The 15,000-nt window shown below is 48.1% G+C and overlaps 1 protein-coding gene across 1 annotated transcript in view; it reads left to right on the top strand.

Moving 5' to 3' along the window:
* grm5b (glutamate receptor, metabotropic 5b) overlaps positions 1-15,000 on the top strand; it is a gene marked incomplete at both ends in the record, with an annotated part of 107,851 nt that overhangs the window by 87,214 nt on the left and 5,637 nt on the right. Inside the window, 8 exons of the mRNA XM_083637952.1 lie at positions 271-395; positions 2,466-2,634; positions 4,565-4,691; positions 9,106-9,223; positions 9,332-9,518; positions 10,344-10,502; positions 10,903-11,028; positions 14,482-14,664. Of these exons, the coding sequence (XP_083494078.1) occupies positions 271-395; positions 2,466-2,634; positions 4,565-4,691; positions 9,106-9,223; positions 9,332-9,518; positions 10,344-10,502; positions 10,903-11,028; positions 14,482-14,664 (1,194 nt within the window). The remainder of the gene's footprint in view (positions 1-270; positions 396-2,465; positions 2,635-4,564; positions 4,692-9,105; positions 9,224-9,331; positions 9,519-10,343; positions 10,503-10,902; positions 11,029-14,481; positions 14,665-15,000) is intronic.

Below are 15,000 nucleotides of genomic sequence, written 5' to 3'. Positions count from 1 at the left end.
GGTGGGAACCAATCCATTTGGGCAAAGAAGATTGATTGCACGATGCTTCTACAGGCTTTCATGCACTATTAAGATAAATTCACTACGGAATTAATTCAGCCATCCATTAGTCATATTTTATCATCAATTGATTTGCATTGATTGCATCTTATTTCTCTAACTTCACGTCCTGCCATGGCTCCATGTAAATCTGACGCTTTCGGTGTGGCTCAGCTGTTGAATGGTGTGTTGAAAACGATCATTCTGATTGGTTCTGTTGCTGGGTGGAAGGGCCTGTGTGATGCCATGCGACCTATAGATGGCGCCAGGCTGCTGGACTTCCTGATGAAAACCAACTTCACAGGCGTGTCTGGGGAGGGAATCCTCTTCGATGAGAACGGAGACTCGCCTGGCAGGTAGGCAGTGTGATTGGATGAAGGAGGGTTGAGGAATGACGATGTCATTCAAGAATGATGCCACCGGGGGGGCATGGTGGCGCAGTGGTAAGCGCTGTCGCCTCACAGCTAGAAGGTCCTGGGTTCGATTCCCACCTGGGACGCTGTGAGCGCTGAAGGAGTGCGTGCCCGTCCGCATGTCCTCGAGTGCCCACCGCCCGGGTGGGGTCGTCAAAAGGGTCTTTCTGTGTGGAGTTTGCATGTTGTCCCCGTGCCTCCCGGGGGTTTCCTTCATATAGGAACCCCACACCAAAACATGCAATATCCTGGTCGCTGAAGTGGTGCCTCCTCTGGTCGGAGCGCCTGTTCGGAGGGAGGAGAACTCGTTGGGATAGCATGATCCTCCCACGTGCTATGTCCTACCGGTGAAGCTTCCCCTTTCAGGTGAAAAGAAGCGGCTGGCTACTGCCCATGTCTCGGAGGAAGCATGGAGCCAGTTTCGGCTCTGCCCAGATCAACAGAGGGTGGAGCAGCAACCAGGATAAATAAATTAAATTAGCACTAATGGGGGATAAAAATGGGATTAAAAAAACAAAAAAAACAATGATGCCACTGACTTGCAGTTCTGCAAAAAATATTGTCATTCCAATTCCTGAGATAGTGGGGTCTTTATGGTTGCCACGGCGATGCGGCTACAGAATAATTGCCAATGCATGCCCTGTATTGTAATATTATTCATGCATATTGGAGGATACAAGTGAACAGTGAAGAGCAAAAAATAGATGTTTCAATCAGGAGAGACAGTGAATCCTTTAAGTAAAATTAAAGATGATTTATTATACGGATGATATCATGAAATACAGATGATATAACGCAATTTAAGTACGGTCAATAAAGTCTTTGGCGCTCAGACTCTGCAGGGAGATTTTGTATTTGAAGGGCACGGCCCTGAGCAGCAGCAAGATAGATCCTCCCGTGGAGTCCAGACCCTGGTGGTGGTAATGGCTGATGACTCTCCTGAGACTGATGAAGCTGATGAATCTGCGCGGACTGGGATGAGAGGATGTGGAGGTGGAGGGGTGAGACTGGGAGGTGGAGGGGTGAGAGAGACGGGGAGGTGGAGGGGTGAGACTGGGAGGTGGAGGGGTGAGACTGGGAGGTGGAGGGGTGAGACGGGGAGGTGGAGGGGTGAGACTGGGAGGTGGAGGGGTGAGACTGGGAGGTGGAGGGGTGAGACAGACGGGGAGGTGGAGGGGTGAGATGGGGATGTGGAGGGGTGAGACTGGGAGGTGGAGGGGTGAGACAGACTGGGAGGTGGAGGGGTGAGAGAGACTGGGAGGTGGAGGGGTGAGAGAGACTGGGAGGTGGAGGGGTGAGAGAGACGGGGAGGTGGAGGGGTGAGACTGGGAGGTGGAGGGGTGAGACTGGGAGGTGGAGGGGTGAGACTGGGAGGTGGAGGGGTGAGACTGGGAGGTGGAGGGGTGAGACTGGGAGGTGGAGGGGTGAGACTGGGAGGTGGAGGGGTGACACTGGGAGGTGGAGGGGTGAGACTGGGAGGTGGAGGGGTGACACTGGGAGGTGGAGGGGTGAGAGAGATGGGGAGGTGGAGGGCTGAGATGGGGAGGTGGAGGGGTGAGAGAGACGGGGAGGTGGAGGGGTGAGAGAGACGGGGAGGTGGAGGGGTGAGACTGGGAGGTGGAGGGGTGAGACTGGGAGGTGGAGGGGTGAGAGAGACGGGGAGGTGGAGGGGTGAGAGAGACGGGGAGGTGGAGGGGTGAGACTGGGAGGTGGAGGGGTGAGACGGGATGGTATATGAAAATAGGGTCCAGGTTGAAAAATGCAGAAATTAACAAAGTAATATTGGTAGTAATCAATTTCAATTTTCAAAAAGGGTGTACTGTACAGTATATGTACACTAATATAAAGCATACAATTAAAAACCTATTCCAGCAGTTAGATTCATTGCCTGGAAGTGCTCTGCTGAGCAATGCAGTGTAGTGTGCAGTATGTGTGCAGTATGTGCATGTGTCTGTGTCTGTGTGTGTGTGTTATGTGTGTATTCTTACCATGTGATGTGTCTTTCATCTCCAGGTATGAAATAATGAACTTCAAGAAGATGGGGAAGGACTACTACGACTACATCACCGTGGGCACCTGGGACAACAGAGGGCTGAGGATAGATGACGATGAAATCTGGTCCAGCAAAGAAGCCATCATGAAGTCTGTGTGCAGTGAACCCTGTGCCAAGGGCCAGATCAAGGTAGCTGACAGACCCAGTCATGCAGGAGGGGGGTATGATGACAGCTACTTACAACAAATACAACTAGCCACAAGCAGGGCCGGCCCTAGTCATATTGGTGCCCCAGGCGAGATTTGAACACACACACACACACGTCCGTGAACCACCATCATTGATTATTATTATTATCATCATATAAAGATTTTGGTCGTTTGAAGCCAGATTCATATAGGAATATCTCATTTTAAATTAACATTATGATTAGACGTTGTGATGTCAGTATTCAGTCTTAACACATTCACTGCCAGCCGTTTTTTCAATACTGTAGTTAGCTTCTGCCAAGGTTTTTTTTTGAGGATTCTGGCTCATCTTTCAAGAGCCGAGGATTCTTTTCTGTTAGGATTTTGTGAACACAAAATATCTCAAAAGAACTAATAGAATGTGTGCTTTCTCTGTCTAAAAGAGTTAGTTTGTAGAGTTAGTAGTTATGTAAGCATTAGCAGTTGAATACAGCATGGTTTCAGCGTCTGAAAATTTAAGCTGAGATAAACGGCTTTTTGTGAAATTCGATAGAACAGTCACTTTAACCATTCATTTTTGGCATCAGTAAGACGTCAGACATCTAAACAATAGTTTTGAACAGTAATTTCCTCCATAACAGCAGGAAACCCCCCTCTCCTTCAAACTCCTCCCTCCGTGTGTGTTCTTCTTGGCTGCAGCGGGCGTGTCACAAGCTCGTTTCTGCTGCTGCTGCTGCTGCTCCTGTCTGCTGGCGGCCGCTGGGCGAGTCTGGATGGGGCTCGCTCGTTTCTTGGGGTTTCGGTTGAGAGCTTTGATGAATCTTTTGCGATTCTGGGCTTTATGCTGCGTGTTTCAAAGTGTGTTCCACCCAGTCTATTTTTGGAACCCCCCACCGTTGTGCGCCACCAGTTGTGCTCCAGCGCGAAAGCATTTTCGCCTACAGTATGAGAATGGCTTCCTCAAGCTTTTCCCTGCAGTTTTGGCTCGGATTTCAATAGTCTGGAGAGCACTGTCGCCACTTAGTGGGTCGGTGGAATGGGTTGTACACATTCGGTGGCTCCAATATTTATATAGGAGATGTAAAAGGGTTAGATCCACGTCCCACCGTCAAAATCTTTTTTTTTTTTTTAAGACGAGATATCTCGTCAACGGCAGTCAACCGTTGGATTTTTTAAGACGAGATATCTCGTCAACGGCAGTGAACGTGTTAACAATCATATATTTGCTCCTTTTCTCAATCACTCCTATGTCACCACCTGCTCTCCTATTTAAACATGTTATAGGGTCTGTCTGTCACTCAAGTGAGCTCCTATCACCTAGCTACCTAACTAGATACTTGATTAATTAGGTAACTCATTTTAAAATAGGTGGATGAAAAATAATTTGTTTCAGACGTCCTCATGCTTGAAGGTAGGATTGCACGCGACAGGTCGCACTGGTGCTGTTTCCATTGAATATACAAGATTCTTTCTGACCAAGATTGATCAAGTTGAATCCCAAAGCATTTGGCAATACATTTGTATAAAACGGCATGGCTGGGGGCTGTTTTCTCTAACGTTATACTACTTTTATAATCCAGAAAGGTCGAGGTTTCACAGGCTACCGTGAACACTTTTAATTTGAAGGCGAAAAAGGGAAATGGTACATATGAACTGATGACAGACCAGTGTCATTTCAATCTACGAATACACCATTGTCTCCTTTCCGCCTTCAAATTAAAAGCGTAAAACCCAGCGAACGAAAATATTACAAACGCTAAATGGGAAGTAATGACAGCTTATCATTTAATAAAGCACAGTTAATTCGAACTCCACTTACACTTGAAGGTTTGCAATGGTGCTATCATCCTGGCTGTGTAGTCCTGCTTAGGGGCGGGCGGAGCGAGTTCTCTAACGTTAGTTATATTCACAGACTCCCCTGCTCCCTCCAGGTGATCCGTAAAGGTGAGGTGAGCTGCTGCTGGACCTGCACTCCCTGTAAAGAGAACGAGATCGTATTTGACGAGTACACCTGCCGAGCCTGTGAGCTTGGTTCCTGGCCTACTTACGACCTCACAGGTCAGTGTGTGTAGGTGTGTGTGTGTGTTTGTGTGTTTGTGCGTGTGTGTGTGTGTAGGTGTGTGTTCTTTCCCCTGCTCTTACAGATCAGTCCCCCTTGCCTAGCTGCCCGACATAAAATAATTTAATTTGTGTTTGTTTCAATGGGGAGTTCAAATGTCACATAAGGTCTATCTGCAGTTTCAGAGGCCTGTCTTGAGTCTTTCAAAAAGTTATATAGCCTATATTCACCTTATGTTCCAACACAGGGGTCAGCCAGTTACTTCCTATTGTGTTGACACTTCCTGTGACAGTACATAACTAGTGAGCAGGTAAAACAGACGGTGTTTTGAACAGGAAGTCATAACACAACAGGGTCAACTGGGCGGGGCAACATAAGGTGAACAGTGGACAGTTTCAAATTGGAAATATAAAAAAAATGAAAATGTCAAATTTTCACCATCTGAAGGGGTTTTGCAGGCCACCACACATCCATGTGTGTGTGTGTGTGTGTGTGTGTGTGTGTGTGTGTGTGTGTGTGTGTGTGTGTGTGTGTGTGTGTGTGTGTGTGTGTGTGTGCTGTCATAGGATAAATGGTGCTTAGCAGAAAGAGATAGCTGTGTTCTTCCCTCGTACAGTTCACCATTAGTGAACCACTGTACTGTTGCCTCACAGCAAGAAGGTCCCGGGTTCGAACCCCGGTCTGTCCCAGGTCCTTTCTGTGTGGAGTTTGCATGTTCTCCCTGTGTTCGTGTGGGTTTTCTCCGGGTGCTCCGGTTCCCTCCCACCATCAAAGACATGTATGTTAGGGTTAATACTCCTGTCAGTGTGCCTGACCAAGGCACTGGCTAAAGAACTGGAGTTGGTCAACCCGGGCGCTGCACTGTGGCTGCCCACTGCTCCTAGTTCTAGGAAGGTTCCTAGTAGAGGAAATAAAGGATAAATAAAGGATAACCTAACTTATAAGTGCTGTAGCACTTCTATTAGAGAGAGACATAGAGACAAGGTGCCTGTACCCTCTCCTCCTCCTCACCCTCCCCCTCTCCTCATATCCTCCTCCTCGACATCCCTTCAATTTGCTTCCCGACATGGTCACGAATGTTTTAATTATTCCGCATCAAGAGCGATCTTCAATGAAAATACATTTCAGCGGCGGTGAAAAGGTATTTGCACTCCATTGCTTTCAAAGCTGTTGCTCGGTTATGCTTTCAACTGTTCATTATGCCGCTTGCCAACTTTCTCTCCCAAAAGCCCTATGATTAAAACATGAACTGAGCCCTGTTGGAGATGCAGATTTAGCCTCACCGCCTCAGAAGGAAGCGTCCTTAAAGCCACACAGCTGGAGCAAAGATGACAGAGGAGAGGAGAACGCAGGCGTGCAGACCGAGCAGGGTTTTTCCATGCGTTACTTGTGCGTGTGCATGTGTGTCTGTGTGTGTGTGTGCGTGTGCGTGTCCGTGTGTGTGTGTTAGTATGTGTGAGTTGTCACACAATAATTGCTCCATTTGTCCCCCGACGGGACTGGATGGAACAATAATTAGGTGTAAACAAACGGCTTGGCCCCCGTTTTTCCAGCAGACATTTTTGATGCGTCTCCCCTAAGGCCAGAAGAAAAGAGAGGTAGAGTGAGGGAAAGAGAGAGAGAGAGATAACGAGAGAGAGAGAGAGGTAGAGTGAGGGAAAGAGAGAGAGAGAGATAACGAGAGAGAGAGGTAGAGTGAGGGAAAGAGAGAGAGAGAGAGAGAGAGGTAGAGAAAGGAGGAATAGAAGAGATCCAGCGGGGGTCAGCTGGCAGGGATAATGGGGGAGTGGAGACCACAGAGAGCAATAGAAACGGGTTGGGAGACAGCATGATAAAAAGGCTGCGAAAAAAGAACAGAGGCAGACAGCAACAGAGACACAAAGAGAGAGAGAAACAGTGCGTCCACTGAGAGGGAGAGGGAGAGAGAGAGAGAGAGGAGAGAGAGAGAGAGAGAGAGAGAGAGAGAGATGGAGAGAGAGAGAGAGGGAGAGAGAGAGAGAGAGGGAGAGAGAGAGAGAGAGAGAGCGACAGAGATGAATAGAGACTCTGACAGAAGCAGCAGCCAAGGCGGGTGCAAGGAGCAGAAACAGAAGGATTATCTCTGGGATTTGATGGGTAAAAGTTCCTCAGTCTGAGTTTGAGAATGTTTGAAGGAGTTTTTCCTCCCAACTTTATATTGACTATTAAACCCAAGTGGCCCCCTCCCCTCGCTGCTGCATGTGGCCTCGGGTCAAACACCAGAACATTTCCTGCAGGTTCTGTCAACGAATCAAGTATTACTAAATTGCCGACCTAGTCGATAGACTGCTTTGAGAAAACCCATGAGAACTAATTGATGAGGGATTTTCAAGTGAGTGGTGTCTCAGCAAGTTCTGAAGTGTCCTTCCACCCCCACTGATGAGGCAGCCATCTCTTAGAAGAGCGAGGCCGTGCTACTTCTTGGGCAGTTTTATTGAAGCTAGCGCTGATACCCGTTGGAGCATGCGACCACTAATTGGTTATTTAGTGACCCCAAATTAAAAAAATATTGCACTGTCTGCTCGGGAGCCCTGGCGGTGTCTGTGCCAAATATTTTTGCTATCGGGGCGATGGTCGCCAAGGAAAATCTAAACAGAGACAGACAGATGTACAGACAGAGGTTACCTCATTTATGTCTAAGATACTCACCTGCTCTTCCATAAGCAAAGTTACTGCGCCGAACTGGTAAGCGCTTCGCACGCTCATTTCTAGCATGCCTCACTGCCTTGCACACTTCACCAGCCACGTTATAGTAGTGAGATAAGAAACTTGTTTTGGACATGCTGACAGCAGCACGCAGGGTGAATATTGGCACATCTCCTGCCTCAACATCAAATTGCTTGGCTGATGATTCTGTTTTGCACACAGCAAGATGTGACAAACTGCTCCACACCTCAGACAACAGATGATCTATTCCAGACAATTCTGACACAAATGGATCCTTCAGCTTTACAATGACTAATGCACCCAAGCCAGCTGCATCCTCTCCACACTGCAGCCACCTGACGTGGTTTCATCCTCTACAGACTGCAGCCACCTGACGTGGTCTCATCCTCTCTACAGACTGCAGCCACCTGACGTGGTTTCATCCTCTCCACACTGCAGCCACCTGACGTGGTATCATACTGTCCAGACTGCAGCCACCTGACGTGGTTTCATCCTCTCTCCACACTGCAGCCACCTGACGTGGTCTCATCCTCTCCACACTGCAGCCACCTGACGTGGTCTCATCCTCTCCACACTGCAGCCACCTGACGTGGTCTCATCCTCTCTACAGACTGCAGCCACCTGACGTGGTTTCATCCTCTCCACACTGCAGCCACCTGACGTGGTTTCATCCTCTCCACACTGCAGCCATCTGACGTGGTTTCATCCTCTCCACACTGCAGCCACCTGACGTGGTCTCATCCTCTCTCCACACTGCAGCCACCTGACGTGGTCTCATCCTCTCTACACTGCAGCCACCTGACGTGGTTTCATCCTCTCTACACTGCAGCCACCTGACGTGGTTTCATCCTCTCTACAGACTGCAGCCACCTGACGTGGTCTCATCCTCTCTCCACACTGCAGCCACCTGACGTGGTTTCATCCTCTCTCCAGACTGCAGCCACCTGACGTGGTTTCATCCTCTCCACAGACTGCAGCCACCTGACGTGGTTTCTGTCTCTCTCTTAATGGCACTCTCCCTTGGCTCCCATTCAGTTCAATTAGGCTGTTGTTTATGCCCTTAAACGTAACTACATCACTGATGTAATCAACTTTATTGACCGTGTTAAAGATAAGTCAGTAAGATACTTCATTCTTTTTAATGACTGCACTGTCTCTACAACTGTCTGTCTGTCTGTGTGTGTGTGTGTGTGTGTGTGTGTGTGTGTGTGTGTGTGTGTGTGTGTGTGTGTGTGTGTGTGTGTCTCTCTCTCCCTGGTGCTATGTCTAGTCCGTACAGCCGGGTGCTAATTTCAGCGAGCATTACGACATCGTAATTAGAACTGTCCCTTTAATTAATGAAATGTTATCTCCTTGCCTAGGAGGAAGACAAAGATGAAGGGAGAGAGGGATGAAGTCAGAGATGGAGGGAGAGAGGGATGAAGACAGAGATGGAGGGAGGGAGGGAGGGAGGGAGGGAGGGAGGGAGGGAGGAAGACAGCGATGAAGGGAGAGAGGAGGAAGAAGAGAAAAACAGAATAGTCTGAGAGAAATGTTTTGAAGTCTCACTAGGTTACTAAAAGATTCAATAGCTACTGTAGGTTTCACACATATATCAGGTAAAAGTGACTAAAGGTTCTATAGCTAGCTTTCAAACATATACTGTATTAGGTAAAAGTACAATCAGCTGTCCTTTTTTGTCATTTTTGTCTCAACCAACTTGATTGGCTTATTTGACCCTCCCACCAGGCTGTGACCCAATCCCAGTGGAGTACCTGCGGTGGGGTGACCCTGAGCCCATCGCCGCCGTGGTCTTCGCCTGCTTGGGCCTCATGTTCACCTTGTTTGTGACCGCAGTCTTCATCAGGTAACACATCTCTCTCTTGTCTTGAGAACAACGTCAGCATCACTGGACTGGACAGAGATATTACCCACAACAACACATCCTGTGTGCATGTCGTGTGCGTGCGTTCAGGTTCCGGGACACCCCGGTGGTCAAGTCGTCCAGCAGGGAGCTGTGCTACATCATCCTGGCGGGGATCTGTATGGGCTACCTGTGCACCTTCACCCTCATAGCCAAGCCCCATGTCATGCTCTGCTACCTCCAGCGCCTGGGCATAGGCCTGTCACCTGCCATGAGCTACTCCGCCCTGGTCACCAAGGTAGGCAGCGGGTAGAACTGGTTAAAAACCATCCGGATCCGGGAACTCAGGTTCTGTTTGGTTCTGCAGAACACAACAAATGTGGGTTCACGTGATCGGATGGTTTACTAGGCTAGGGAGCGGGGTGAAGGGTAGTGAAATCGGAATGACGTGTTGGGAGTAGGAGCTGTGTATATGTGCATTTTATTATGATTATGATTATGATGAATAATAACAATAATGATAATAACAATAATAATAATAATTTTCTTTTACCTTTGTTTTCTGTTTGTTTTTTGTTGGCCAATTCTCTGTCCTGGTCGTGGCTCCACCCTCTCTGCCACTCTCTGGGGAGAGTTGTAGACTTAGCACGTGCTTTGTCCAATAGATGCGCAGTCGCCAGCCGCTTCTTTACACCTGACAGCGAGGAATTCCCCCGGCAGGATGTAGTGCGAGGGGAGGATCACGCTATTCCCCCCAGTTCCCCTCCCCCCAAACAGGCACCCCGACCGACCCCGAGGAGGCACTAGTGCAGCGACCAGGACACATACCCTTAACCTGGCTTCCCACCCGCAGACACGGGCAAATGTGCCCGTATGGACGCCCGACCAAGCCGGAGGTAACACGGGGGCTCGAACCTGCGCCCCTCGTGGTGTAGGCAGGGAATCTACCACTGCACACCCATATTATGTGCACATTTATCTTATGTGCTTCTCACTCATTTGTATCAATATGCAGTGTAGCAGTGTGAGGAAGCACAGGGCCGTACAGATACAGATATGTTCAAATCATTGTTTATAAAATGGCTACTACTGATGCTGTATGGGTTTTGTGATCTGATCCCAGACCAACCGCATAGCCAGGATCCTGGCAGGCAGCAAGAAGAAGATCTGCACGAAGAAACCTCGCTTCATGTCTGCCTGCGCCCAGCTCATCATCGCCTTCCTCCTCATCCTCCTACAGCTGGCCATCATCGTGGCTCTGTTCCTCATGGAGACCCCGCAGGTATGGGCTGTGTGTGTGTGTGTGTGTGTGTGTGTGTGTGTGTGTGTGTGTGTGTGTGTATGTGCGTGAGTGCACATTGGAAGTTCAGCTAACTTGTAAGATGCAGCTTTTGCGTGCCAAGCTCTTTGGCTGCTCTCCTGCACATGCTACTGCATTGCTCCAGGATAGCTTCTCAGTTTGTCAGTAGCAGGCCCGCAGCTACACTCCTGCTCTGAGGCTGTTTGTGATGTTTCCATGGCAACAGGCTTGAAAACATTGGACTTCTCCCACTGGCAGTATAATGGATGGCAGTGTCACATATTGATTTGTACTCTTGGTCAAACTCTCTTTAAGCTGCATTACTAAGTGTTATTTTCTAGCCATGGCTCTGCCTGACGTTCCCTCCGCTCCGTCTCTCCAGGTGATCCATGACTACCCCAGCATCCGCCAGGTCAACCTCATCTGTAATACCACTAACCTGGGGGTGGTGGCGCCACTGGGATACAACGGCCTGCTCATCCTCAGCTGCACCTTCTATGCCTTCAAGGTACCTATTAGTACGACTGATTGAAAATAAATGAATGTGTCCTCCAAGCCAGCCTCCCCAATATTCCCATTAGATATCATTGAAAGGATAAGGTCCCATTCAGACACAATCCGACGCTCGCATTGGCCCCCCCCCCCCGCGCTCCATTCTTAGTCAATGGAGGTAGTCTTCTGTTCTCTTCTCTTCTCTTCTCTTCTCTTCTCTTCTCTTCTCTTCTCTTCTCTTCTCTTCTCTTCTCTTCTCTCTCAAAAAATCGCCGCTCGATATTTGTTCTCTTCTCAATAAAAATCCTCCGGTTAGTTTGTCAATGAAAGCTGCCTGCCTCAGCCCCCGTCTTTTCCTGGTTCGCTCGCACACATGCTTGTTTTGAAGGGGAGAAGGCAGAAAGGGGGGGGGGGGGTGAAGTGAGATCCGCCCACCCCGACGGACTACAGTCGGACTACTATAATACCTCTCGACAGATTGTGTGTGAATTGGGTCTAAACATACTATACCCCTAAGGTATAGTAGTATTTATAGTATTTATTTTCATCATTAAATATTTTTTTTGCTGGTGAGAGACCCTGTGTGACATTCATTATATCCTGTAATGATGTCTTTTGTAATTGATGACTCTGCATTGTTGGTATGATATACTTTGGGTTTTCAGCTTTGGAACATGAAACCTGCTCAGCACATGAGACATCTCAATTAAGACTGGCTATTGATGCTGCATTGGTTTATGGTAGGATCTGACAAGTGGTAAACGCGTCGTCTCCGACCTACGTGCGTTCGAGCTTCAAGGCTTCGAGTCGCAAAACCATAGGTGCTAATAGCCGTTTGCTGTCTAATAACAACTAATAACAACATTAACGTGGAGCTGTATGGGTTTAACCAACGATTGTCTTGGTATGCTGATTGGTCTGAAAGCTTACTATTGTTGAAAAGAAAAGAAAATGTGTTTTAAATTCTTACCATCGTGGGCGCCATTTTGAAATGACGTCAAATGACGCACTGGGAGCAAGTGGGGGTTGAGAAATCATACCCAAGTTTGCCAGTAGGAAGGAACTCCCAATTAACGTGGCTTTTTGTTTGATTTTTGCTAGTAGCAACTGGTAATTTACCACTTGCCAGTTATAAAGGAATGCAGCATGAGTCCAACCCCTGACATGGCAGTCAATCCTAAAAGCACTAAAACAGGACACTGCAATTAGTCACGAGCAGCAAATCACTCTCCATGAAAACAGACTCATTCTGAAGTGAATTGTGGGCGGCGGCCTGCTGGTATAATGTTTGATTGTGAGCGGCGGCCTGCTGGTATAGAGGGAATGCACGTGACGTCACGGACGCGACAGTCAGTGCGGGTACGCCCACTCAGCTGCAGTGAGTGTCAAAATGTCTAAACAAGCCAGGTGGCGCCGCCGGGTCACGGTGTTTAGCGTTCAGCTTCCGCGAGAAAACAACGAAAATGGGAAAGTGCTGTTGTGCCATTGACTGTAAAAATAGATTCAACAAGGCGTTGGAGGTATCTTTTTACAGGCTGCCGAAAGCTAATGAAACGGTCCCGGTCTTCTCTGCAGCTATCCAGGGTTTCAATGAGGGCTCATTCATTCTCTGGCTGTGTTTTACCTACACAGATATAACGTTACATGAGTGACAGTGTTCACTATGAACAAAGCTAGCGTGTGTTAGTGACAGCGTATGCTATATTTTTCTTAATAAAAGTTGTAATAAAATAAATATTTACCTCTCCACATACAACCAGAATATCCATTGCTGTCCTCGTTACTTTAATGTCGCCAACAAATCCAGCCTTGAAGTACGACCACGCATCCAGGCTCTTGTATGCTTTCATGCTTTGGTTTGTGTATTTCCCCGGCGTCGATATTAAGTACTAGGGATGCACCGATATGAAAATTTTGGCCGATACCGATAACCGATATTAACATTGCTGTTATGGCCGATAACCGATATTTACCGATGTCGATATGATCTGTATAAAAACACATTTCTATGATAATAAAATTTTGTACATACTGAAAAACACATGTAAACACTGAATTTGAAAAAGTTATGCATTTCTTTATTTCAAAAACATTTGTAAAAGCCCATAAATCATAGATTTACTGCATTATTTCATCTCAATGTGAAGAATTTGGCTGATAATGATAACCGATATTAACATTGCAACATCGGACCGATACCGATATGTTTAAAAATGACTAACATCGGCCGATACCGATATGATTGCCGATATATCGTGCATCCCTATTAAGTACATATAAATGTCAGGAAACCCTATTCCTGGCCACATGTCTACGTCCATGGACCACTGGTTCTTTGGCAAGCTGTAAGGGTCACATTCGAGTCCAACTGCCTTTAATTTAAGCAGATAATCGTTTATATTAGCCGTGGTTTCGCTACTACCCCTGGCGGAAGCCATGTTTGTTTTGGAAATTTGACACTCAGTGCTGCTCAGTCCGGCTGAGGGGGCGTGTTCGGGAGGGGGTGTGGCGTCGGTGCATTCCCTCTATAATGCTTGATTGTGGGCGGCGGCCTGCTGGCATAATGTTTGATTGTGGGCGGCGGCCTGCTGGCATAATGTTTGATTGTGGGCGGCGGCCTGCTGGTATAATGCTTGATTGTGGGCGGCGGCCTGCTGGTATAATGCTTGATTGTGGGCGGCGGCCTGCTGGCATAATGTTTGATTGTGGGCGGCGGCCTGCTGGTATAATGTTTGATTGTGGGCGGCGGCCTGCTGGTATAATGTTTGATTGTGGGCGGCGGCCTGCTGGCATAATGTTTGATTGTGGGCGGCGGCCTGCTGGCATAATGTTTGATTGTGGGCGGCGGCCTGCTGGTATAATGTTTGATTGTGGGCGGCGGCCTGCTGGTATAATGCTTGATTGTGGGCGGTGGCCTGCTGGCATAATGTTTGATTGTGGGCGGCGGCCTGCTGGCATAATGTTTGATTGTGGGCGGCGGCCTGCTGGCATAATGTTTGATTGTGGGCGGCGGCCTGCTGGTATAATGCTTGATTGTGGGCGGCGGCCTGCTGGTATAATGTTTGATTGTGGGCGGCGGCCTGCTGGCATAATGCTTGATTGTGGGCGGTGGCCTGCTGGCATAATGTTTGATTGTGGGCGGCGGCCTGTTGGCATAATGTTTGATTGTGGGCGGCGGCCTGCTGGCATAATGTTTGATTGTGGGCGGCGGCCTGCTGGCATAATGTTTGATTGTGGGCGGCGGCCTGCTGGTATAATGTTTGATTGTGGGCGGCGGCCTGCTGGTATAATGTTTGATTGTGGGCGGCGGCCTGCTGGCATCCATTTTCTGTGGACTATAATGAGAGCAGCAGACAGCACGGCAGCTAAAAGAGAAATGCACTGCACTTCACAAGCAAACACACTAGCATGATTCAACAACAAAAAAGTACCTTGTCTCTCTCTCTGTCTCTCTCTCTCTCTCTCCAAGACCCGTAACGTCCCGGCTAATTTCAATGAGGCCAAGTACATAGCCTTCACCATGTACACCACCTGCATCATCTGGCTGGCTTTTGTCCCCATCTACTTTGGCTCCAACTACAAGATCATCACCATGTGCTTCAGCGTCAGCCTCAGCGCCACCGTGGCTCTCTGCTGCATGTTCGTGCCCAAGGTAACGCTGCAGCTAACAGCCACTGTTACAGCACTTCCTTCTCTGTTTGGATCCAGAGGTTTCACATCGCTACAACGTGTTGCCCCTAGTGGAGGAAAATGCTATTTGGATACTGGTTGGTTAGAAGGCTTGTGGGAATTTCTCTTTGTGGATATTTATTGTTTCTTCCTATAGCCAGAAGCAAGAAGAAGCATAACTGTAACATTTAATATCAATGCTACCACATGATGTCTGTTTTTCAATCATGTTTATTGCACAGTGTGACTTAGCACAGAGTATTAGAGCACTGTTTGTTTGGGTTAGGCTACTATAAGAGCTTGCCATTGGATTGGAGAT

Source organism: Poromitra crassiceps (genome assembly GCF_964638095.1).
Source record: "Poromitra crassiceps genome assembly, chromosome: 5".
NCBI classification, from domain to species: Eukaryota; Metazoa; Chordata; class Actinopteri; order Beryciformes; family Melamphaidae; genus Poromitra; species Poromitra crassiceps.
This window is presented reverse-complemented; position numbering and strand designations above follow the sequence as displayed.